This window comes from Schistocerca gregaria, chromosome 9 (assembly GCF_023897955.1).
Source record: "Schistocerca gregaria isolate iqSchGreg1 chromosome 9, iqSchGreg1.2, whole genome shotgun sequence".
NCBI lineage: Eukaryota > Metazoa > Arthropoda > Insecta > Orthoptera > Acrididae > Schistocerca > Schistocerca gregaria.
In genome coordinates this window covers 103,023,486-103,051,217 of record NC_064928.1, presented here as the reverse complement: position 1 = coordinate 103,051,217, position 27,732 = coordinate 103,023,486, and the positions used below count along the sequence as shown (strand labels likewise).

The following is a 27,732-nucleotide window of genomic DNA, read 5'->3' as shown; positions in this document are numbered from 1 at the left end:
ACTGAGTATTCTGGTTAACTATCATTTTCATGAGATTTTGAAGCGTCGCTTCTGTATTCTTTTCAAGTGATGCGTCGTGCGTCACTTGTCTAGTGTTACGCAGTGTGGAGACATCATCTACAAGCGTGGACGTTTAGTTTGTTGCATTATCTGCACGATTACCGTTAATAAAATCTCACGTGTGATAAGTACCGGGAATCGAACACGGGACCTCGTGAACGGGAAGCGAGAACGCTACCGCCTGACCACGAGCTTCGTAGAACTCTGACTGACGCCCGAACAACACGGACTTACATGCATTGAGAATAAAAGATAGCGGATTTAGAATGGCTAGGTACTAGTCGAAATCTGGATTTGCATAATAAAATATGAAGAGGACAACTGATTGCTGCACTCTATAATTTATAAATTAATGAAAGAGTTTCAACAGGACTCTTTCAAGGTGTCAGAGAGGACAGAACGAAAACTGGAATTCAGAACAGAGTAATTCGATTCTAAATAGGAATGAATAGATTAACCTTCTACGAAAGACCAACCCAGATCTGCCATGCCACTGGAGGTGACTATATGTGAACTGAAGGTGGAAAAGGAAGACAGTTCGCCAGCTGGCGTACTGTGACAATCCTATGGGACAGGACAGCAGAACAGAGTGTGACTTCGTACCGAGGTGCATGTGAGCCTCGCCTGGGGGTAGGGAGCCACCTGTGATGCAGAGCACGGCATTCTCTTCCCGGCTGCGGCGGGAAAAGCGTTGCGCAACGCTCCAAGGACAGCAGCGACAGAACACGGAGACAGACGGAAAGGACAGGCTGCGACAGACGAACCGTCCTCTGCACGCAGCCGCTCACATCGCGTACTGGCAACGGATGCTCTGAAGGAGAAACGATACAAGTCATCCTTAAAAAGTACCAAGTGGCGCCAAGTACACAATTGGCCACTAAAATAGCTACACCAAGAACAAATGCACATAATAAACGGGTATTCATTGGACAAATACATTATACTATAACTGACATGTGATAACATTTTCACGCAATTTGGGTACATAGATCCTGAGAAATCAGTACCCAGAACAACCACCTCCGCCGTAATAACGGCCTTGATACGCCTGGACATTGAGTCAAACAGAGCTTGGATGGCGTGTCCAGGTACAGCTGCCCATGGAGCTTCAACTCGATACCACACTTCATCAAGAGTAGTGACTGGCGTATTGTGACGAGCCAGTTGCTCGGCCACCATTGACCAGACGTTTTCAGTTGGTGAGAGATCTGGAGAATGTGCTGGCCAGGGCAGCAGTCGAACATTTTCTGTAACCAGAAAGGCCCGTACAGGACCTGCAACATCCTGCTGAAATGGTTACGCAGGGACCGAATGAAGGGTAGAGCCAAGGGTCGTAACACGTCTGAAGTGTAACGCCCACTGTTCAAAGTGCCGTCAATGTGAACAAGAGGTGACCGAGACGTGTAACTAATGCCACCCCATACCATCACGCCGCCATGACGAATGCACGCTTCCAATGTACGTTCACTGCGATGTCGCCAAACACGGATGCGACCACCATGATGCTGTAAACAGAGCCTGGATTCATCCGAAAAAATGACGTTTTGCCATTCGTGCACCCAGGTTCGTCGTTGAGTACACTATCGCAGGCGCTCCTTTCTGTGATGCAGCGTCAAGGGTAACCGTAGCCATGGTCTCCGAGCTGATAGTCCATGCTGCTGCAAACGTCATCGAACTGTTCCTGCAGATGGTTGTTGTCTTGCACACGTCCCCATCTGTTGACTCAGGGATCGAGACGTGGCTGCACGGTCCCTTACAACCATGCGAATACGATTCCTGTCATCTCGACTGGTAGTGATACGAGGCCGTTGGGATCCAGCCCTCCTGAACCCACCGATTCCATATTCTGCTAACAGTCATTGGATCTCGACCAAGATGAGTCTATTGGTGTTTAGATAGAGGCTACGTTTGTAATTCGAAAAGAGGGGATGAGAATGGTAAATTGATTGATGGACATGGTTAATGGGGTGATAAATGAGGGTCAAGATGGGGTTGAGGACGTTTGCGTATGTTGATGGTGGGAGGGGTGGGAGGTTAGGTGTGATGGGAGGAGTAAATTAGATCTTATTTTTTAAAAAATGTTGAACAGTAAGAATAATATTGAGAAGGTTTTAGATGGCCGGTCATGCGACAAAGCAAGAGCAGGGATGTGTAGTTATGTTTAGTTAAAGGGCCTTGTAATGTCGTGTCAGGAGCAATGTGCAGTTAGTTGTAAGGTGTCAGACTAATCCAACACCTTCCATGAAAACCCTGACATGATAAGCAAATCCAGTAGTGTGTCACATAGCTCCGAATAAATCGTGATATTAAATTAACCAAAGTAATACGAGTAACGAGTGAGCAAATGGAATACCACAGACTAACACAAGAATGCCTAAATGCACGTCATACCTTTCCACCGTGAGACAGACGCAGTTCCGAGGGGAGAAACGAGAACAGAAGCCGAGAGCAGAACCGTGTTAAGCTGCAAGGCCCTACGATATGGGACGGACACCCACGTCGCCAGCTAACCGCTAGGACCACCCCCCAGCCCATGTTAAAAGCTAGAGCCCTCCAGAAGAACAGTATAGAGCTTACGATAACACTGAAAGGGCCACCCCAACCGCAAGTTTAAGCGTAAGACTTTTTCGCGTCTCTCTTACGTTGCAAACTTTAAAAACGTTGCCCCACCACGAAAAGTATAACGCTTCTCATTGGATACACAGAATTTTTGTAGGCGGAGCTTAAGTTTAACATTGAGACCCTGATTGGTTAGATGAAAACACAGCCAGATAGTTTTTTTAAACCAACTTCGATAAATTATAGTAAGGAGAAGTTATGAGAGAGTTGCTTCCGAGACGGCGAGGTGAGCGGAGCTGTGCTGCCCGCCACCCCCTATCAAACACAGACAAGGTAATGAACGTACGCGATGCCGCATAACAGCGCATAAAGCTTCACTCAAAACTGCAGAAGTCTCATCTGTTACACCCCCTTTTTGCGTAATACTAGTGTGGATCGTCAATTAAAGCTCATGGTGTTCACATTTGCCACTTCAAGCAAAAAGTCTGAAACACGATGATTCTTCTGTTATATAGTTATCGAGAAGCCACATCAGCCACTGTACTTTACGACAAGTTAGATAAGTAATTAAAGATAATTAAGGGTGACTGTAGACCATTTTGATAGTTCTCTCTCTTGTGAAACTTAATTTAAACCTAGATTATGGATGTGAGATGGCATAGGTCATCCTTCGATCCATTGTAGAACTTGGAAACGCACACAGGTAATATTCGTTCACATTTTTGTTGAACGCAGTTGGTTTTTATCATCCTGTATTAAAACATTTCCTTTTATCAATGGTGCAATTTATAAACAATGTTTTGTGAGTAGAATAAAAATTCCAATGGTAAACTTAACTGCTTTTTCGACGTTATTTTACCAGCTAACTAAAACTAGAAAAGCCTTGAATCCCTTCCACTAAATTTAGTTAGTATAAAGATTCTTGTACAGGGAGTGCAGTGGAGCTGACGCTGAGATCATTAAGTATTTTGTTATATCATCGCTAGTCTCACTGAACTCTTCTGAACTCTTTATGTCATGTGTGGTCTGACGTCTCCTTACCAGCAACAGGTCCTAGGTTCAAACTAGTCAATTCCCTGAAAAAACACACTCAGAGCGTTGTTGCGCGAAAGTGGTAGGGAGACACGATATAGAACAGCAAACAGACACGACGCAGAATCTTAGACAGGTAAAGACATGTGCTGCTGCTATGATGTGTCTAGCGTATGGAGGCTGCGCTTTTTAATTATGCAACGTTGATATAAAGTTGACTTTCACCCGCGTTCGGTGGTCGCGGCTCGGGGTTGTGACGGATCGCGGTCTTGGACGGACGTATGTGTGTGCTTTGACAGCTGAAGACCACATCGTCCGCGCCAACTCACACTTGTGGACAGGGTGCTGTGGGCGGTACCTGCGCACCTCTGCTGAGTTATTTTGAGAGCGGATCTGCAGGCTCTGCTATGTGTTATTTGGATAGTTCACGAGTACTGAGCGTGTCTAACATCTGTGTGAAGAATTATTTAGTAACAGATTGCTATTGTGTGTACTGAAATTATGATTATGTGCGTGTCTGTGGGATGTGCAACATGGCCCAGGGCACATCTGGGTGGGTGTTTTGTGATAGCGTGACAGATGTACTGTGTGGTTAAATAAGTTGTTTGAAAAAAATAAATAGAGTGTTCTCAATCACTACACGCGCCTGCAGCACTGGTCAGAGTGATTGGTTTTCGATCACCATCTCGGTTGCATGCGAGAAGTAAATTTTCCCGGCCGCGTTTATCATGTGTGTCAATGAGCTATGGCTATTGTGACAATAGACGCGAAGGCAGGTCCCTACCTGCCGGCGGTATACATGAGAAGAACAATGCAGCTTTCACATGTGTCAAAGGAGAGTGCCCTTTCTGATCGGCTGTCACGAGCGCTCGGAAGCTGAACTTGGCTGGAGGCTCTGGAACCCCCACCACCGCCGACCGCACGTGCGCGCGGCCTTGGAGCGTAATCTAAGGCGCATAGGCGATATCAGTTTCTCCGGTGTTAGGCGTGAATGCGACTGTTTTGTTGTCATGTTTGGGGGAGGCCGAGCAGAGATTTTTGGTTGGGCGTGTCTGTTACACATTTTGGAGCATGTCTGTGCACTGTGCTGTGCTTTATTTGGAGAGTTTAAGAGTACAGAGCTCGTCTGCTGATTTTGTGTACTGCAGTATTTAAGAGCTGTTTGCTATTGCGTGGTGAAATTAGGAGTTGTTTACGTGTTTGTGGCCTGTGTCAGGTGACCAAAGTCGGATCAGTGCGGGTGTTTTGTGACAAATATGCTCCACGACTAAATAAAAGGGCTCAAAATAAATAGAGTGCAGTCCTTCCTTACTTCCCCGAGCAGCATAGCGCAGTCTGAGCGGTTTTTGCGCAAAAACTGCAATCTGGTCAGACTGTAAGTGAGTCAACAAATAACTGGGCAAATTTATCTGTAGAGGAGTTACAAGTCTGGACTGGAATGAATATCTTGATGGGTATGGTTGTTTTGCCACGTGTAGTCCACTACTTGAGTTCAGAAACTCCCCTATGTCAGCCTTACATATCGAAACCTATGAGACTCAAAAGTTTCAAAAAGATATGTCCCAAATAAATAAGGTACACTCGTTCCTCCTTCCTTCAGCCTATGCACTGAAATTATTTCCGAAAATTAGGAGTTGCTGGGCTATTTGGATGTAAATGTTTTGAATTATTTACGAACGGTTCGCATGTCTGTAGGCTGTGCTATGCGTTATTTTTAACTGTTTACAATTAGCAAGCGTGTGTCTAGAGCATTATAAATGAGTTATGTAGGAGTGTTTTGCAGGTCTGTATGGTGTGGGACATGTCGATGTGATACATATACTCCTTTTCTAAATAAAGTAAATTCGTTCCTCCATCCATTGGCGTAGTGCAGGGTGAGTCCTTTTACCTGAAATGTGTAGAAAGAGGTTGAGTCCTGGTGGCTTAGCTGAGTGGTAATGAGCTTCGTTTGCAACAATTTTCTTAGGTTGGTGGCGGAAGCGCAGGTGAGCTTTGCTTACTGGCAGATTTCAAACTTGGCGCTGGTTCCTAGGGAGAGGTGGCTGTCGGGTCCTCGAAAAGTAGTTGAAATTAGGTAGTTAAACACCTTTGCATATGTACACTCCTGGAAATTGAAATAAGAACACCGTGAATTCATTGTCCCAGGAAGAGGAAACTTTATTGACACATTCCTGGGGTCAGATACATCACATGATCACACTGACAGAACCACAGGCACATAGAGACAGGTAACAGAGCATGCACAATGTCGGCACTAGTACAGTGTATATCCACCTTTCGCAGAAATGCAGGCTGCTATTCTCCCATGGAGACGATCGTAGAGATGCTGGATTTAGTCCTGTGGAACGGCTTGCCATGCCATTTCCACCTGGCGCCTCAGTTGGACCAGCGTTCGTGCTGGACGTGCAGACCGCGTGAGACGACGCTTCATCCAGTCCCAAACATGCTCAATGGGGGACAGATCCGGAGATCTTGCTGGCCAGGGTAGTTGACTTACACCTTCTAGAGCACGTTGGGTGGCACGGGATACATGCGGACGTGCATTGTCCTGTTGGAACAGCAAGTTCCCTTGCCGGTCTAGGAATGGTAGAACGATGGGTTCGATGACGGTTTGGATGTACCTTGCACTATTCAGTGTACCCTCGACGGTCACCAGAGGTGTACGGCCAGTGTAGGAGATCGCTCTCCACACCATGATGCCGGGTGTTGGCCCTGTGTGCCTCGGTGGTATGCAGTCCTGATTGTGGTGCTCACCTGCACGGCACCAAACACGCTTACGACCATCATTGGCACCAAGGCAGAAGCGACTCTCATCGCTGAAGACGACACGTCTCCATTCGTCCCTCCATTCACGCCTGTCGCGACACCACTGGAGGCGGGCTGAACGATGTTGGGGCGTGAGCAGAAGACGGCCTAACGGTGTGCTGGACCGTAGCCCAGCTTCATGGAGACGGTTGCGAATGGTTCTCGCCGATACCCCAGGAGCAACAGTGTCCCTAATTTGCTGGGAAGTGGCGGTGCGGTCCCCTACGGCACTGCGTAGGATCCTACGGTCTTGGCGTGCATCCGTGCGTCGCTGCGGTCCGGTCCCAGGTCGATGGGCACGTGCACCTTCCGCCGACCACTGGCGACAACATCGATGTACTGTGGAGACCTCACGCCCCACGTGTTGAGCAATTCGGCGGTACGTCCACCCGGCCTCCCGCATGCCCACTATACGCCCTCGCTCAAAGTTCGTCAACTGCACATACGGTTCACGTCCACGCTGTCGCGGCATGCTACCAGTGTTAAAGACTGCGATGGTGCTCCGTATGCCACGGCAAACTGGTTGAGACTGACGGCGGCGGTGCACAAATGCTGCGCAGCTAGCGCCATTCGACGGCCAACACCGCGGTTCCTGGTGTGTCCGCTGTGCCGTGCGTGTGATCATTGCTTGTACAGCCCTCTCGCAGTGTCCGGAGCAAGTATGGTGGGTCTGACACACCGGTGTCAATGTGTTCTTTTTTCCATTTCCAGGAGTGTATATGGAATTCTAAATTGAATTATTTAATATGATTAAAAATGAAATGGAATTAAGTATTTAGGTATCTATAGAAGACTTTCCGTCGCGTGTATGGAGGGTGTGTGACGTAGTCAGCACGGCGACGCAGCGATTGTACAGTTATGACGAGCGAGCGAGAGTGAGTCAATTAGCGAGCGTTCTAGTGCCGACCAAACGTGCTGTCATACAGTCATGGAGGATTCCACTGTCGAGCAAACTTTGGCGCCAAAAGTGTAGCACTGCGTTCTCACTCGCTCAAGGACACGTGGTGGACGGTGAGCGGCCGGCGTCGACAGGTTTGAACGTGCCCAGGAAAACAACTTTGGCGCCAAAAGTGTTGCAGGGAACGGCCGACCGTCGTGTGATTCAGCTCCGAGGCAAACAATTTTGGCGGGAAACGTGCGGAGGCGACGAATACATGTGGCGAGAGGAAAAGGGACCGCTGTGACGTCAAACTCGGCAAGTGAAAAAAGATAAGTGAGGGAGAAAGTTCGTAAGTGCGATCGATTATGGTGTTGGGATTTAGACTTGTGATAGAGTTTTGTTATGGATGTAAGGAAAATGGCTTTCTCACGAAGAAAATCGGACATCTTGAATAAATAATAAATGAGAATAATAAATAGAAGTACAGTTTTCGAGACAATATCGTGTTGCAATTTGAATTTGGAGCAACTTTCTAGTGGTGGTTACCTATAATAATAAATAATAATAATAATAAATGATAATGAATGATAATAAATGGCAATGAATGATAATGAATGTTATTAAATGATAATGAATAATAGTAAACAAAAGTAAGATTTTGAAGCCATTATCGTGGTTTATTTTACCCCCCAAAATTCAAACTTCCATCCATTTTTTCTGGAGGTTAGGTTAATGGACATAGCACAATTGGCCTATTTTCCCTGCAACCAACCAATCTGATTGTTCAACACACACAGGAACCGCTACTGGAGTTATGGTCTGGGATGCGATTTCGCATGATGGCAAGAGCACTCTGGTGGTTATGCCACGCACCCTGACCGCAAAATTTTTTGTCAGTCTGATGATTCAGGTTGTTGTACTGCCATCCATGAACGGCAGTCCACAGGGTGTTTTCCAACAGGACAACGCTGGCCCACATACCGCTGTTCTAACGCAACATGCCCTACAGAATATCGACACGTTTCTTTGGCCTCTTCGAGCGCTAGATCTGTATCCAGTCGAGCACATATGGGACGTGATCAGGTGACAGCTCCACTGCTATCAACTAGCATTAACTGTGCTTGTACGACGAAAATCAACATTAACCCTCCTTGTACTGACTGACAAAGTGTAACCGGCATAGACTCCAATCCACAAACTGGCATCGGCCACCTGTACAACACAGTACATGCACGTTTGCATCATTCCATGCAACATTCTGGTCCTTACAAATATTATTTCACATTCACAAAGGCTTATCTGTCGTTTACATTAACCTGTAATCTCGCAATGTTAATTACTTAAGGATCCAGGGTACTTTTCCAGCTCAATATTAAGTAAAAATTAGCACCTATTTCCTCCAGGCACTGTTTATAATGTATAATGTTTTACAGCTTTTTTTGTTGATACAAGGTAATTCAGCACACTTTCTAAACAAATTATATATTATTGAATATTTTTAACCTGCTTAAGGTTATTAAAAAAATTACAGAGAAATCAAAGCAATTTTTTTTTTCAAAATGCTTCCTCAAATTGAGATATCATTTAATCCAATGTTATACATTTGAAAGAGACCAAGTTTTTACCAGATATGCAAGACATGAAGGCTGAGGTACTAGACCCATTTAGTTCCACCTTATTATGTCTATTAAAAGGATAAAAAATATCACATCTCACATTTTAAGTTTTATAATTTTTTTCCTATAAAAATGTTACTTTTTTTATATAACTTAGATGATTCTGCAATAAAGCTTAGGTCTGCTAAATAAGTACAGACTATTGCAAGTTACAGAAAAACTAGAACAAAGCTTTATAAACTTTAGGAAATATTTGTACCTGAATTCTGAAAAATAGAACTTACGGGAAATTGCGAATGAAGATATGAGTCCAATTGAATTCTGCCTCTGAACATTCCTGAAGCATAGTCTTCATCCTTCAGCATTTCTTCATCTTCAAACTTCTTCTTGGCACTTCTTTTTTCTTTAGTAACTTAAAGAGTGAATCTTTCAGCTTCATGCACCCGTTGTCTGCCACATGCAAGCAATTGATCTTCCATATTAGAGCCACATTTTATGCCTAAATTTCTCAGGACTTCCAACCTTCCTATCACTCCATCATTGAAACATATCACTGCACCTACTACACCAACTTTAATGTATTTGTTCCAACAAAAATATTTTTGGGTAATCTTTCCCATATGAAATGGTTGAAACTTTCATTCTGAGTGCCACCATGAAGATATTTACTAAGCAGAACAGGGCCACTCAGGTCTCGAAATATTGGTTTTATTTCATTCATAACAGGCTTAGGAAGAGAATGCATATGATAGTATATTTGACCACTTTCTTTTGCTTCTTGGTAACACCACCAAGAATCTGCTCCTTTGGGGCAAAGTCCGTGAACTGGGTGATCTGTGGATAACTTATGAAAATATGTGGCCCATACAACTTTTCTCATTGCTGTAACATCATTCAGACATGCAGTTCGTATAATGACCAGTCCATAATAGCTCTGAAGAAGGACTATTTCAGTTTCAGTCTGCCTGGGCCAGACAGAGATTTTCCATCAGATAGCAACTTTCCTTGCATTTCTCGTCATAGCTTCCTCAGTCTAGCACCCAACCTCTTTTGCACATGTCCGCAACACACCAGTTTTGTTACCAAGGTATCCCCATAAACATTGCACTCATTGATTTTATTGAAAGTTTTAGAGTCCCCATCGCCTAGGTACTTTGTATACCTAACGTTATAAACGAGCACCGATCTCTGAAATATTTTTAGAGCTCTATCACACTCCATACCTCCACTGTAACTATCATAATTCTTAGAACATTGATGTTCATTATCTCCTTCAGTGTTACCATTGCAGGTGTGGCAGTACTGAGATAAGCAGTCAACATCAATAACTCTTCCATTCTGCAGAGAAGTAGCTCTTCCAACACCATTCAAGGAATGATGTCCTCAATGTTGCCGTGTCCTATCAAGTGCAACAGAAATGTCCCTAGTTCCACTAATATTTACAGTTTCTTCTACTGCGCGTTTCAGAGACGCTTTAGACACAACCGTCAAGGCACTTAAAAGTACGGGATGATTCAAAAAGCTTACCACAACTTTAGGAATTTAAAACTCTGCAACGACAAAAGGCAGAGCTAAGCACTACCTGTCGGCGAATTAAGGGAGCTATAAAGTTTCATTTAGTTGTACATTTGTTCGCTTGAGGCGCTGTTGACTAGGCGTCAGCGTCAGTTGATGCTAAGATGGCGACCGCTCAACAGAAAGCTTTTTGTGTTATTGAGTACGGCAGAAGTGAATCGACGACAGTTGTTCAGCGTGCATTTGGAACGAAGCATGGTGTTAAACCTCCTGATAGGTGGTGTATTAAACGTTGGTATAAACAGTTTACAGAGAATGGGTGTTTGTGCAAAGGGAAAAGTTCTGGACGGCCGAGAACTAGTGATGAAAATGAAGCACACATCCAGCAAGCATTTGTTCGCAGCCCAGGAAAATCGACTCGCAGCGCTAGCAGAGAGCTGCAAATTCCACAATCAACTGTATGGAGAGTCCTACGAAAAAGGTTAGTTATGAAACCTTATTGTCTGAAATTGTTTCCAGCACTGTCTGCAGCTGAAAAGATTAAAAGAATCGATTTCTGTGATTTTATCCTTGCTCAAATGGAAACAGATGAATCTTTCGTTTCAAAGATTGTGTTTAGTGATGAAGCAACTTTCCACACTAACGGGAAAGTCAACCGTCACAATGTCTGTATATGGGGCACTGAGAATCTGTGGGAAACAACTCAGTATGAACGTGACTCGCCTAAGGTGAACGTTTTCTGTGCCATTTCAGCCAATAAAGTTTTTGGTCCCTTTTTCTTCGAAGGTGCTACTGTAAGTGGACTACAGTTACAGAGATGTTAGAGAATTGGCTGTTCCCTCAGCTCGAACAAGAAGCACAACAATTCATATTTCAGCAGGATAGAGCGCCACCACATCGGCACTTATCTGTCCGTGTACCTGAACGTCAACTACCCGAGGCGATGGATCGGCCGCCAGGCAGCCCGTGACAGAGCACTTCATCACTGGCCTCCAAGAAGCCCTGATCTTACCCCCTGCGATTTTTTTCTTATGGGGGTATGTTAAGGATATGGTGTTTCGGCCACCTCTCCCAGCCGCCATTGATGATTTGAAACGAGAAATAACAGCAGCTATCCAAACTGTTACGCCTAATATGCTACAGAGAGTGTGGAACGAGTTTGGAGTATCGGGTTGATATTGCTCGAGTGTCTGGAGGGGGCCATATTGAACATCTCTGAACTTGTTTTTGAGTGAAAAAAAACCTTTTTAAATACTCTTTGTAATGATGTATAACAGAAGGTTATATTATGTTTCTTTCATTAAATAAACATTTTTAAAGTTGTGGTATTCTTTTTGAATCACCCTGTATATTTATGTAATTTTGAACCTACAGGGAGGAGGAGAAAGGTCCATCAAACCACAAAACGTTTGAGCAGCCTTTTTTCCTTTTCCTACTGCATGCATTGCATACACTAACTTCAGGAGGACTGGCCGGCGTAGGGCGTTGCCCGCTGCTGCACCGGTGACTCCCGGTGTCGTCACGAGCCGACATGTCTTCAGGAGGCGAGCTGGGCCGGGCCTCGTGCTGCTAACCTCCTACCGCCTGCGCAGCCGCTGACCGAGCACGGCGTCGCGCTCCCCGGGGCTGCATGCGTCAGCACGTATCCACCACGACACGAGTGGTGGGGCTGAGCTACAGGATAATATAGTGGAAGGACCAACAATAAAGAGGAAGATTGGTAGAAACAGCCACCTTCTACCCAGCCACGCCCTACAACCCCGACCATGTGACCCGCTCTGCTCATCCCATTACATTAGGGAGACTGAACTGAAATAACATTACTCTCCTGGCATTGAGATTAAAATTTTCCACAGTTCAACTGAGCAATGTAGTTCCTTCCAGCAAGCCACACTCAATGCGACGGCCACAGTGGTCCACCTCAGGTTGTGCATAATGATTATCATCAAATAGGCTTCAACTTCAAATTTAGTTTTTCAAAGATAAAGTTTTCTCAGGTTACCAAATTACTGATAGTCTGCGGCAATCTCCTCAATTAAATTCGTCGAAAATTACTGCAGTCTCCTGCATTCATTCGAAACACTGTCGTTTTCCAAATCTTCTGTGATCATTACGGCTGTTACGATCTTCAGTCTGAAGACTGCAGTCTATCCTGTGTACGGCTCTTCATTTCTGCAACCTAAATCCACTTGCACCTGCTTACTGTAGTCAATATGTCGTCACCCTCTACGTTTTTTTTGTCTCCCACACTTCCATTTCTCACTCACATTCGATCCACCAGGTCCCTCTCATTAGTCGTTTGACCTGCTCATCTAATCTTTAGCCTTATTCTGTGGCATCACAACTCAAAAGCTTCTGTCCACCACCTTAGCTGAATGGTCAGTGAGTCTGCCTGCCACACAGTGGATCCGGGTTTGATTCCCAACCTGGCTGGGAATTTTCTCTGCTCGCGTGCAAGTACCCCAACGTGGCATCAACTGAAAAGATTGGCAGCTTGTTAGCTGAACTACTCCAGATGGGGACTCACAGCCCCCAGTCCCATACGATCAATTCATTTCTTTCAAAAGCTTCTAATTTCTTTCTGTCCAAACTGCTTATCATCCAAGAGTCACTTTCAGGCTATTCTTCTCATAAATAGTTCCAGAAAAAGGCTTCCTAAAACTTCTTCTTTTTTTTAATCCTGTTCTGCCCAAGTTCACAGAATTGTAAGGATTATATTTTCACTATTTCAGTCGGAATGGGCCTCTTGTCTAATTTCCAACAAAACTGCAACGTTGATGCTGCTGTTGATTGTTGTGCTTCCACCGTTCGCCAACAGACTGCGGCACACACAACTGAGTTTTGTCAAGACGAAAACACTATGCTGCTGCCAGTCATCAGCTGGGTTGGCGCATAAGTACGTGGTGTGGTTCCATAAGTTTAATAAACACAAGAGATACACATAACAGAAACTGCAGTCATAAGTAATATATCTTGCTGCACTATTTGCGAGAGTTAGCCTACGCGGGAGTAACTTTTCGATTTTGCGACTGTAAGAAATCATGGTTTTGAGTTGAAGCACTCGTCGAGCCATGTTCGGAGCGCATTTTTATCCGGTTGTTCCGACAGACAGCGGAAGAGGTGGAAATATGAGGGCGCAAGATCAAACAAATAAGGTGGAATCGGAAGGACTTTCCAGCCCAACTCCTGTATAGTGTTTTCTGTCACCCTAGCAGAATGTGGGCGGGCTTTATCGTGAGGTAGCATCACTTCACACAGACATCCTGGTCTTTGTTCTAGGATTGCGGCTGCGAGACGTCTCAGTTGATGAGTATAAATGTAAGCTGTGCTGGTTTCACATTGGGAAGCTATTAGCAGCTCCTCACACCATCACTGTTCTACCATATGCATAACAATCTTTTGTGGAGTTGCTGCATTGTTCAGGCTCAACTTTCCTTTCTTTTTCCTTAGTTTAGGATAAAGACACTATTTCTCGTCACCAGTAACGATACACCATAGGAACAGTCGGTGCTGTGTGCGAGTCAATTGGGATGACGATCATGCAGAGACGAATTTATGGCCACCTCTAATTTTTGTGATCTTGGCTCAAGAGCATGCTGTACCTATACAGGCGATTTTTGAACGTTCCCCAACGTATGCAAATGTCGCACGATGGTGGAATGATCGCAGTTCATCACATTTGCCAGTTCTCGAGAACACTGATGTGGGCCATTTAGGATTAATACGTTTAAACGATCTTCAAACTCCGAAGGTCTTTCAGTTTTCTGACCGGTTTGATGTGACCCTCTCCTGTGTCAACCTCTTCATCTCGGAGTAGCATTTGCTACGCACGACCTTAATTATTTGCTGAATATATTTCAATCTTTGTCTACACTTTTTGCCCTCTACAGCTCCCTCTAGTACCATGGAAGTCATTCACTGATGCCTTAACAGATGTCCTATCATCTTGTTCTTTTTCCTTATCACTGTTTTCCATACACTCCTTTCCTCTCCAATTCTGCGCAGGAGCTCCTCATTCCTTACCTTCTCAGTCCACGTAATTTGCAACGTTCTTCTGTAGCACCATATCTCATAAGCCTCGATTCTCTTCTGTTTCGTTTTTCCCACAGTTCATGTTTCACTACCATACAATTCTGTGCTCCAAACATACATTATCAAAATTTCTTCCTAAAAGTAAGGCCTATGTATGATACTGGAAGTCCTCTGTTGGTCAGGAATGTCCTTTTTGCCAGCGCTACTTTCCTTTTTCTTTTGATGTCCTCCTTGCTGCCTAGGTAGTAGAATTCCTTAACTTCATCTGCTTCGTGGCCATCAATCCTGATGTAAAGTTTATCGCTGTATTCATTTCTGTTACTTCTCATTTCTTCCTTCGTCTTCCTTCGATTTACTCTCAATCCATTTTCTGTACTCATTAGACTATCCATTCCAGCAAGCAGCTCATGTAATTCTTTTTCACGTTCACTCAGGATAGTAATGTCATCAGCGAACCTCATCATTGATATCCTTTCACCTGGAATATTAATCCCACGCCTTAATGTTTCTTTTATTTCCAACATTGCTTCTTTGCTGTACAAACTGAACAGTACGGCCGAAAGACCACACCTGTGTCTTACACACTTTTTAAACCAAGCACTTCGGTCTTGGTTGTCCACTCTTATTATTCCCTCTTGGCTCTTGTACAAACCTTATATTACCTGTCTCTATCTATACCTTGCTCTAATTTTTCTGAGAATTTTGAACATCTTGCATCATTTTGCATTCTTGAACGCTTTTTCCACATCGACAAGGTCTATGAAGGTGTCTCTATTTTTATATAGTCTTGCTTCCATTAACAACCACAACGTTAGACCAGCTTCACAGTTGCCTTTATCTTTCCTGAAACCAAATCGGTCGTCATCTGACACGGCCTCAATTTTCTTTTCCATTCTTCTGTATATTATTCTTGCCAGTAGCCTGAATGCATGAGGCCATTAAACTCATTGTGCGATAATTTTCACACGTGTGAGCTCTTGCAGCCTTCGGAATTGGGTGGATGATATTTTTCCAAAAGCCAGATGGTACATCGACAGACTCATATATGCTACACACGAACGTGAGTAGTCGTTTTGTTGCCACTTCACCAATGATTTTAGAAATTCTGATGGAACGTTATTTATCCCTTCTGCCTTCTTTGATCTTAAGGCTTCCAAAGCCCTTTTAAATTCTGATTCTAATACTGGATCTCCCATCTCTTCTAAATCGACTCCTGTTTCTTCTTCTACCACATCAGACAAATCTTCCCCCTCATAGAGGCCTTCATTGTACTCTTTCCAACTATCTGCACTCTCCTCTGCATTTAACAGTGGAACTCCCGTTGCACTCTCACGAATCCTACTTAAAACAAGAATTTTCTTGCTGTGGCCTGCCCAATGGTATCAGCCCCATTCGTGGCACAAATGTCTGGCTGCTTCTGCTGCTGTCAACCCTCTATTGAAGTCAAATGTTCAGATTTCTCCACTTGGCACACCATTTTTTAGCATACACAACTGTACTTTCCCCAAATGAGGAAAGGACGATATGTAAATTCAGATAGCACTAACGAACGACAAAAAAATTACAATCGATAAATAAACCCATGGCAAACGCTCTATGATTCAAGAAATTTAAAGCACATTCACAAACGTAACAACTCATATTGCAAAAAATGAAATGTACTTTAAAAGTAATGCTTCTCAAACCACCGATTGCAATATTTTTCCGTGATCTATTGAAATTCGTTTCAGCAATAGTCAGAGAGCACCACAAAATGGATTTACTGTGCCTGCGTAGCTATCACGATGTAGGTAGTCTGTATGTTTGTACGTATACAGCATTAAGAGACCTTACATTATGTCATAAATGAAACAAGACATCAGAGGATACTCCAAGAGCATCAGAATTTCGTAAACCGTAATGTTGTTGTTGTTGTTGTTGTTGTTGTCTTCAGTCCTGAGACTGGTTTGATGCAGCACTCCACGCTACTCTATCCTCTGCAAGCTTCTTCATCACCCAGTACCTACTGCAACCTACATCCTCCTGAATTTGCTTTGTGTATTCATCTCTTGGTCTCCCTCTACGATTTTTACCCTCCACGCTGCCCTACAATACTAAATTGGTGATCCCTTGATGCCTCAGAACATGTCCTACCAACCGATCCCTTCTTCTAGTCAAGTTGTGCCACAAACTTCTCTTCTCCCCACTCCTATTCAATATCTCCTCATTATTTATGTGATCGACCCATCTAATCTTCATTCTTCTGTAGCACCACATTCCGAAAGCTTCTATTCTCTTCTTGTCCAAACTATTTATCGTCCATGTTTCACTTCCATACATGGCTACACTCCATACAAATACTTTCAGAAATGACTTCCTGCCACTTAAATCTATACTCGATGTTAACAAATTTCTCTTCTTCAGAAACGCTTTCCTTGCCATTGCCAGTCTACAATTTATATCCTCTCTACTTCGACCATCACCAGTTATTTTGCTGCCCAAATAGCAAAACTCCTTTACTACTTTAAGTGTCTCATTTCCTAATCTAATTCCCTCAGCATCACCCAACTTAATTCGACTACATTTCATTATCCTCGTTTTGCTTTTGTCAATCTTCATCTTATATCCTCCTTTCAAGACACTGTCCATTCCATTCAACTGAGGTTCACCGATGACATTGTAATTCTGTCAGAGACAGTAAAGGATTTGGAAGAGCAAAGTTTTTATTTCTTCTCCATGGATTTTAATACCTATTCCGAATTTTTCTTTTGTTTCCTTTACTGCTTGCTCAATATACAGATTGAATAACATCGGGGAGAGGCTACAACCCTGTCTTACTCCCTTCCAAACCACTGATTCCCTTTCATGCCCCTCGACTCTTATAACCGGCATCTGGTTCCTGTACAAATTGTAAATAGCCTGTCGCTCCCTGTATTTTACCCCTGCCACCTTTAGAATTTGAAACAGAGTATTCCAGTCAATATTGTCTAAAGCTTTCTCTAAGTCTACAAATGCTTGAAACGTAGGTTTGCCTTTTCTTTATCTTTCTTCTAAGATAAGTCGTAAGGTCAGTATTGCCTCACGTGTTCCAGTATTTCTACGGAATCCAAACTGATCTTCCACGAGGTCGGCTTCTACTAGTTTTTCCATTCGTCTGTAAAGAATTCGCGTTACTGTTTTGCAGCTATGGCTTATTAAACTGTTTGTTCGGTAATTTTCACATCTGTAAACACCTGCTTTTTTGGGATTGGAATTATTATATTCTTCTTATAGTCTGAGAGTATTCCGCCTGTCTCATACATCTTGTTCACCAGATGGTAGAGTTTTGTCAGGACTGGCTCTCCCAAGGCTGTTAGTAGTTCCAATGGAATGTTGTCTACTCCGGGGGCCTTGTTTCGGCTCAGGTCTTTCAGTGCTCTGTCAAACTGTTCACGCAGTATCGCATCTCCCATGTCATCTTCATCTACATCCTCTTCCATTTTCATAATATTGTCCTCAAGTACATCGCCCTTGTATAGATCCTCTATATACTCCTTCCACCTTTCTGCTTTCCCTTCTTTGCTTAGAACTGGGTTTCCATCTGAGCTCTTGATGTTCGTACAAGTGGTTCTCTTTTCTCCAAAGGTCTCTTTAACTTTCCTGTAGGCAGTATCTATCTTACCTCTAGTGAGATAAGCCTCTACATCCTTACATTTGTCCTCTAGCCATCCCTGCTTAGCAATTTTGCACTTCCTGTCGATCTCATTTTTGAGACGTTTGTATTCCTTTTTGCCTGCTTCATTTATTGCATTTTTATATTTTCTCCTTTCATCAATTAAATTCAATATTTCTTCTGTTACCTAAGGATTTCAACTAGCCCTCGTGTTTTTACCTACTTGATCCTCTGCTGCCTTCACTACTTCATCCCTCAAAGCTACCCATTCTTCTTCTACTGTATTTATTTCCCCCATTCCTAACAGTTGTTCCCTTATGCTCTCCCTGAAACTCTGTACAACCTCTGGTTCTTTGAGTTCATCTACGTCCCATCTCCATAAATCCCCCCCCCCCCCCCCCCCACACACACACACCTATAATATCAAACCAACTTTTCATTGTTGCTCTATTTCCTAAAATAAGGTCTGTTCACTCAGGTACCACATTAATTTCCCATTTACATTAAAATTGTTTCCTTTCCATTTGTCATTGTAAGGCTCTTCCATTTATCTGTTGTTGCTTATGTGGTCCCAAACTTTGGTTCCAGTTTCTTGGTCTTTTAAGCAGCTCTGAAGAAACCCAGTGAAGTTAATTTCAATGAAACACGAGAACAAAAATCGATTTTAATGTGAACTGTGAATACGTCACTACACACTCGTGTGTGCAACAGTGGAAATACGTTATTGGCATCCATTGTGCCCAGAATGAAGCGATATCACAATCCAGTGCGGCATCAGTCTGTCATGGGAGAGAGACCGGTAAGTCAAGCAAAACTGATGCAGTAGTTTGATAATAATCACGACTAAACAAATTTCTGGTAGTCAGAACACAGCGGCCGTACTCATAGCAGATACATTTAGTTGTGAGGTAGGCGACTGAACAACTTCCCAACACCAGAACGAAAATATTTGGTGAGATTTGCAAATCTTTATATTTTGGCTCATAAATTATGAGATCTAGAATAAAAATTGGAATTGTTCGAGATTAGATTACAGTGAACGGAGAGTTATTGATGCTAATGGGAATTAAATTATGCATTTCTGAACCACTATAAACTGATATGTGCAGTTCGAACAGCCCATCCATTGGTCAACATTTTACTGGTGTCCTTTTGATGCTGTGTGCACTCCTTTGTGATATGTCATTTGACATTTCAACGTGCAGAGTGGCTCAAATCAGATGTCTTAATAAGCTGTTGTGAAACAGCATTTTGCAGCATATCAGTACTTCGAGTGATACAGTTTTTTCCATTTCTTGATTAAAAGTGATTACTGTTGAAGCAAACAGTTTACATCTGGGTGATTGTACAATTTCCTTGTAATTATGAGTGTTTTTAAGCCATGCATATGGAATATAATTTTCATCTGCTACAGGCCATTCATTTGATTGAGAATTACATAATAATTGGAGAGAAGATGAAGATTTATTTTAACCACCAGCAGAAATAACAAAATACTTCATATGTCCCAGGAATCCTGAATAATCATTCATGTCGTTCCTGAATATTGATATTTCCACCTGGGACACCCTGTACAGAACTCATCACAGTCCTCACCCAAGGCAAGAGCATTGGCGTGAGAAAAAGAATAGAGTCACTTTATTTGAGCCTCTTTCATAAGGCATTCACCATAAACATAAAAACAAGGATTCACCAGTTGAAAGAACATTGTTATTTCATTAATACACCGAAAGACGCCGCTTAAAGTAAACTTTACTAGTTGCTATATTTGCCAGGGGGAGACACTTTTTTTTGCAACGTCTATCCAGATTGCCACCTTTTTGTTTTTCCTTTTCCACCAATTTACTGGAGCGATGAGAGGCTGCTTAAGAATTCTATCTGCTCTGCCCTCTCATGTCCAGATGAGACATTCACTGACTTGCTCCTTTTTTCCCCTAAAAAACTGAATTACCTGGTTCTTTCCCCTTACAGCACAATTGTAAACAGTAAAATCTCTGGACTTGTTTTGTTCTCTCTCAGATGTGAGCAATTCGTCTCAATCTAGGAGTGGCAGGGGGAAAAAAAAAAACAAAAAAAACAAAAAAAAGAGAGAGAGAGAGAGAGAAAAGAAGAAAACAAACCTTACCTCTTTTTCCCTGGCTCTTCAATACTGTAATTTTTGTTTTACCCATGGCTCACTTCTTGATTCTTGCAGTACCAATAAAACTTTGCTGCAGCTGTCACTGATAATTTTTGCTTTCATTCTTTGGAAGCACCTTTTGTGAAGCTTCTAATCTCATTAGAAAATGGTCTTAGTAATATTAATGACACGAGTTACCTAAATGCATACACCTGTCCTACAGAGCAACTACTTCTGGCGGTAGCACTGATGCACTGTGTACCGGAACTATTGTTTCTTACTGATGTGACTAGTGTCTGTAGTTGGTTTGATGATTTACTAGGAAATTTGCCATAGCTGGCTGAAGGATGAGAAAATATTAAGGACCTATTCAGCTGAATGAAGTAAAATGTTGCAGCAACAATACACAAAAAAAAAAGTTACCTTGGCTGATAATTTATGACATGATGGCAGTACATATTTTACATACTACCAGCCAAGAGTGCTACCATTACACATGGAACAATTTTGCATGTCTCGACATACGAGTTTTTGAATGTACTGAGCTTGTTGATAAATTTTCCACGGTTTAGCTCCACCAACATCATATCACACTGCATAACACAACTTAATACAATCAACACTGACTTGATCAGAGTGTAATGACACACATTTGTGTATTCCACAGAGAATTTCTCTACCATTCCACAGCATAGAATGTTGAGTTACCTATGCATTCTTTTATCTTTACCTTACAGAAACTATTCAGTAAAAGTTTAAAACATCTCTTCTGAACAAAGTGCTGTATTTGTTGTGTTCCTTTATTTTTCCTCCTCAACAACTTGATATTACCTATGATGTGCTACGAATTCTGTTGATAGTTTTAATCACAATAATTACTACATATGTAATAAGGTGCTGGCTGCTTGGTACCTCATCAAGAATTAAAAATAATTTGGAATTTTACAAAGTGCTATGAAGGTAAATTATTAAGTTCCTTCAGCACAACATCGTCAACACTTAGAGCACCTTGCTTCTGAAATAACTGTTTCAAGAAAAGTTTTTCATTGTTAAGCACCTGAACCACACTTTAAAAAAGAGAGAATCTTTTGTCCACAATTTGCTTCCTGTTATGAGTAAATTGAAATTTGTAGTCAAATACAAGAAATCACAAAGAATATTGTCAAAGATAGTTACATTATTGAATCTTTCACACGGAAGTGCAGTGTGCACTGTTTTACAACTGCCTACACTATTAAAAGCATGCAGAACTGGGACTTACCCATCACATTACTTTTCTCAGGCAACTCTTACCTACTGAGCTAGCAAGACAACTGAATCCGTGCCATAGTTTTACTTCTACCATATCAATCTCTTAGTAGTTCTCCACAGACTATTCTCACAGTGTGCTATATCCACATAACTTGGGATAACCTCTGGTAGTTCATGTTTGAAAACAGGCAGAAATACTGGGGACAAAGTTCAACAAGGGCCTTAAGGAGTTATCAAATAGCCCAATGATTAAAGCATCTATCTGTACCCGACAGGTAGAAAATCCAATTCTGAGTTCCAGTTTCTGCCCCCATCACTTTTTCATTTCAGGTGCTTTTAATTCATTTCATACTGAAAGAAATTATCTTGTTTTGTAAACAAGAAAGTGCGCTACTTACAGTATTTCTCAGAAATACTTGTATTTTCTCAGTATGTAACCTGTTAGGAATTTATTTTTGACCTTCAATTAAATCAGTCCAATTAGATCTGTATCCAAGTTGTCAGGCCTGAGTGGCACATGAAGTTATTCCAGTTATTTCCCACTATGATATTTAAAGGGAAAGAGCAGGTTCACCAATTCTCACATGAATGTTAGCTTTTCTGAACTACTCCTTTAATTTGCGTTTTTGTGAGAAGACTTACATTTGCCATACCATACCACCAATACTCACACTCTCATTGATTCAGTACTTTGCAATCTCCAAACATCAGCGTACCAATAAAATGAAGTGTGTGTGATTATATACATGTTTTCCTTGTGTGTGTTCATTGCAACAGTCAACAGCAATTCGTACCACAAATGGATTTTATGTCCAGCTGCATGGTGTATGGTGTATTTTATCACGGCAGTTTTTTTTTTGTTTTTTAATTTTCACTCATTTTTGTAATTATCTGTGCACAATGCAGGTTTAGGTACTTCATAAGGATAAAGAGTGTGGTGTCCAAGAGGAAAGGAAATTGTTAAATAAAAACAATAATTTAATCAAAATGCTATAAAATTATATTCATCCACTTTATAAATATTTCATTCATTGCATACACACTGAGCTTGTGCACATATTAAACGTCTATAAATAATGACATTTTACATGAGTTGTATATTGCAGATATAATAACACACAATATACAATTATGTCAGACTAAGTAACACACAATCTGATGACATCCAAACTCCTTAAATGAGCCACAAAAACGAAACAAAAAAAAAAAACTTTCCCAATGCAAAATTGTAATATAGTGCCAAGCAAACATAAATACAATTGTGGTTTCACAGGTTCAGCTTTTTAATTAAATATTTTAATGAGATAATAATCTGATAAATATATTTTATTCATATAAATAAGTCACATAAATATAACATTGTGTAAACACAAGAACAAAAAATACCCCCCATCCCATTACTTAAAAAATTATAAAAACTAAGTTTTCATTTTGTGGAAAGGAGTGTGTTGTTGCTACAACAGCATCACTGAAAGTTAAATGACTGCATTAACGCATTCCCAAACTGAATTGAAGAATAGTAACATACTAACATTCTGCAAGCAACATATTCGAACTTCACTCCCTTTAAAGATAATAAATAAATAGAATTCAGTACATTTAAATTTGTACAGATTTTATTTCTTCAGCCTTTCACATCATTTTGCATGCAAAACTATCCACTTTATCATTAATAAATAAGAAACTTACATTTGAATCAATATAATTAAAAAACAAAGTTCATGATGTCATTATGAAATAAATATGTTTAAATAATGCTCAGATATTTTAAAAATGGAATGAAAATGTTGTCTGTACATAAAATAAATAAAACAATACAAGAACCCAAATGACTTCACACAAATATTTAAATGAGCTTTTCGAAACATGAAAAGGAGAAATTTGTCAATATTGCTGTTTGGACTTCCCTCAAATATTAGAAGCGGAACAAAAATTTTGAGGCAATTTTGTATTAATTAAATAAAGTCTTGCCAGTCAATTCTATACCTTCCAAATACCATAACAGATCAACACACAATATAATTTCTTTCCACAAGGCACATTTCAATTAATCAGTTCAGTAGCATAATCACTTCCAAAACTAGTGCCACAACAGCGTCACTTAACAGCATTTTGTTAACCAGAATTTTTAGATACTCATATCAAGAATAAGATTACTATAAATAACGAAAGTCCAAAGCATCATAGAAAGAGAAAGAAAATAATGTTATGCATCATGTAACAGAATCAAAATATAATTTAATGTGTATAAATTAAATAATGTGGCACCCCACTTTCACATATATATGTATACATAATATATTATATTTATAATAAAACATTCTCCTCCAATTTAGTACGGTATCAGAAAGACAGCAGGTTTATGTACAATGTGGTATACAAAGTTTTGTACAACTGAATCTTATTATCAGTCTGTTCAAGGAGAGGAAACAAAAATTAAAACTCAAAGCAATACTGTAACCATAAATAAAATGAATGTACAGAAGTTTCCTGTTTGGAATGTTGCTGATTTCTCATTTGAAAACTAACCAGATTTCAGCAACGTTTGGTCCTCACCCATGCTAGAGACACTATAATACCGGATAATTACAATCTATCAGTCTATAGTTCAATAGTGTGTAAAAAATCTGATACACTGAGAAATTTGGAAAATTTCGTGTGCTTCTGATTCAAGCACTTTTATGTGCAGATATACACATTCGTGAAAAATTATTATTGCAGGCATTTATGATATGCACACTGCCAAATTTCTTTGATATGAAGGTTAGTTGCAGCTGAAACATCAATAAAAAAGTAAGTCTACTACTAAATATTTTTCTTCCTCTTATGGCTTAATTATCACACCAGAAATATATTATATGCCTTGGCTATTGCCTCTCTTACTTCTACATTGGCTAATTTATTGTAACTGTTTTTCCATGCAATCAAATATACACATGTTTATATATATAAACACACAAAAATATTTTACTGTACGAGAATGCATGTATAGCGTCAAGTGCATGAATTTTATTCCCAGGGATTTCAGACCTGGATCTCAAAAGAGAATCTTAATCATATTAAACTGGTACAGTATTAGTCAAAAAGGCACTTAGATCTTAAAAATAAATGGTGTTTATTGCTGCCTATAGGGAATTATTTGTTTCATTGCTGCTGAGTGTCTGAAACAACTGCACATATATGAGAGAGAATGTGGAATGTTCAAGAAATGTGCATGGAAGACATTGCTACTTGCCAAACTTTGAAACTTTGATGTACTAGTTTCAAGAAACTCTACAACCATTTTCAATCTGGCTCAGTTGTTAAGTTTCACGATATTGGTACATTAAATTACACTTCATGACCAGTTTACTACATCAATAGCAAAAGAAAACAACTGGAGAAACAAACCACTGAATTGAGAATACATCATGTGCACGGTAAACAAAGTACACTTATTTACATTTAATGAACCTCAAGATAAATAAAAAAAACTTATTTAAATGCCCAAGAATCATCACAGCAAATGGTAAAAGGCACCTAATTTCTGCCATTAAGCATGTCCAAAGAAAGGGAATTAATGTGAGAGCGTTACTGATCTTAGTGGCAGAGGGAAAGGATAATTCCACATTCTCCCTCAAACGAAACTTATCCAACCTCTGTATTTCTGGGATGGTTCTTTAGGATTCAGATAATGTCGTCCTCTCCCTCTGCGCCCCTCCCCTCTATTGTCCACCAGCCAGAAGCTCCGACATGGCAGCAACCCTTCTGAAGACTGGCAGGCGTGTCTCCGGCGACGGACGGAAGCACGCCGGAAGAGTCTGCAGCGAAGGCGCCGCAGTGGAGGGCGGCTGCGTGAATACCATGTTGAAAGTGAAAGCATCGGTCGGGGACTGCGGCACAGCAGGAGAGGTGGCAGCTGGCGGCGAGGACGGCTTGCTGCCCGGTGGGGGTGAAGTAGAGGTGGACGACGCAGAGGCGACGCCCAATGCAGCAACCAGGGGGCTTCCGGGGGCCAGTGGGCTGCCAGGAGCTAGTGGGCTTCCAGGAGCTAGAGGACTACCTGGTGCTAGTGGGCTACCCGGAGCCACTGGCGTGACAGGTGACACTGGAGAAACCAGCAGAGGTGACTGCGGAGGAGAAGCTATGGTCTTGGGGCGGGCCTCGTCAGCATTATGTATGAAGTGACAGCGTGGCCCATACGGGCAGAAACCAATCGTGTGGAAAGTGCGACAGAGCTCCGTCTTGTACTTGGGGTGTCTAGCAAGCGAGCGCAGCTCTCGGGCGCCATGCGCGAACTGGCACTTGTCCCCGTACTTGCAGGAGCCATTTTCCTCGAAGGGGCGGCAGAGCTCTGTCTTGTAGCGAGAAGTGTTGACGGCTGCAGAGGCAGAGGCTGCAGATGCAGGCTCCGACTGGCTACGATCCAGCTTGCGGTGCGGTTGGGGCTGCGGCGTTTGGGCGCCACTCGCTGGCCCGTGCGAGTCCCCACTCAGAGGGTTGGAGCTGCGACGGTAGACGCCGCCCTTGCCGCACAGTACCACAGGGCAGCCCAAGTTGGTAGGGCTGCTACACGTGCTGCCAGAAGAGCTGGACGCTGAGGACGGGGGCGGGGACGACCCGCCAGCCTTGCTGCTGCTGCTGCTGCTGCCGGAGCTCGTGGTGCTCGCTGCACTAGACGCGGCTGAACTTCCGCTGCTCATCCCGTGGCTCTGCAAAAATACAAACGAAATACTTCAGCACACTGTGTGAAACTGTTGTTGAAACAAGTATCATGTAGTAAGTCTAGTTCAAAGTCACTTTCAAATACTGATGGATGATGCTACTGTGTAACTAGTAACTAGTAACTGTGTGAGCCAACAATGGCCCAATTTCTCCTTTGGGTAAATGTTAGTATCAAACCTATAATGTAGGGATTGCTGTATAAGAATGTTTATGCTACGTTATTTATCGAATGCACCGTTTCCTTCATTTAGCTATCAGTTCCACACTACAGTTCCTTTAATTTTTGCTCCAATCCCTGGTCAGTGCATCAAATTTATCACTTCCTTCACCTCAGTGTGTTTGTTAATATGAAAAACTGCTGGTTGCATTTCAGTTCAGAGCCCACATTACACTGTTGGTGGTCTGTAACTGGCCAAGTCAGTCAGTTCGCAGGTCACTGGAAAGGAACATACCATCTCTATTAGGACCATGCCTAGGAAAGTGGTGTGGTGTGGTGTGGTGTTCAATCTTCGAATTAATGGCAGTTTTAGCCTTTTCTACCATATAGCTTAACAGTCAAAAATGGAGGTTTTTGACTGCAATAATAAAATTATAATGCAACAATCATTGTCATTCGCCATTATTTTTCAGCAATCCATTATAGTATCTGCCCATGTTCACCTGCTGATGGCTGCAACGAACAGCTGAACCAGTAACTTTTGATTGTTGTAACTGAATGAACACTATACAAGGTATCTTTTCCTTCAACCTTTAAGTCATTTTCACCCTACTGTTCACTGCTTCACAATTACCAGGCAATCCATAACAATTTTAACATTTTCACCTGGATATCCTTCATAACCGTGCAGTAGAGAAAACTTGAGCAGTGTTTAAGCCTATTCTGAGTCTCTGAATCCTTTAACCACGAAGGGTTTTTGCATTTGGTGTTAATATGTACAAATACAAACTACTTTTAGACCAAAAGATGTATGTGTGGTTAAAATGAGAAACCTACCACTCTGCCCAAAAAGCAAAACATTAATTAAAGTACGAAAAGTAACACCATGGGGCATCATTAGGCTTTAGAGTCAGCTCATCAACCAGGGATGGTGACAAAGAATTGTCACGTAGTTCTCAGTACACACAACATTTTCTGGCTGTAGAATGTTGCTACCTGTGAAAGGTGTAACTGCCTGACAATTCTCAGCGTTCTTCAAGTGCATATTGTACATAACTATTAAAATTGTGGCCTGGTGCTCTGTCCCTTAAAATCAAAATTTAACAGCAGCATAATTTACTTCCTCTTACGTCCGTTTTACGTGAGCATCTTTCTAGTCAAAATAGATACTCACGGCGACCATGAGTCAAGTGCCTACAAGGAAATCAGAAAGAAATCAGCCAGAAATCACATAGAACAGTTAAGAGGCCAATAACCAATTAATTGAACGAAGTGCACGTTCTAACATACTCTGTATACTGCATGTGCAGAAACAGAGGTACTGTGGTGTCATTTGCTAACATTTAAAGTTAATCAATTTTTGACGCCCTC

At 41.8% G+C, this 27,732-nt stretch overlaps 1 protein-coding gene across 2 annotated transcripts in view; it reads right to left on the bottom strand.

Moving 5' to 3' along the window:
- Positions 1–22,477: 22,477 nt before the first annotated feature.
- Positions 22,478–27,732, bottom strand: part of LOC126292118 (mRNA decay activator protein ZFP36L1) — a 170,957-nt gene continuing 165,702 nt past the window's right edge. For both annotated transcript variants that reach the window (XM_049985945.1, XM_049985944.1), the window contains exon 2: positions 22,478–26,191. In XM_049985945.1, coding sequence (XP_049841902.1) covers positions 25,205–26,191 — 987 coding nt within the window. In that variant the 3' untranslated portion in view covers positions 22,478–25,204. The remainder of the gene's footprint in view (positions 26,192–27,732) is intronic.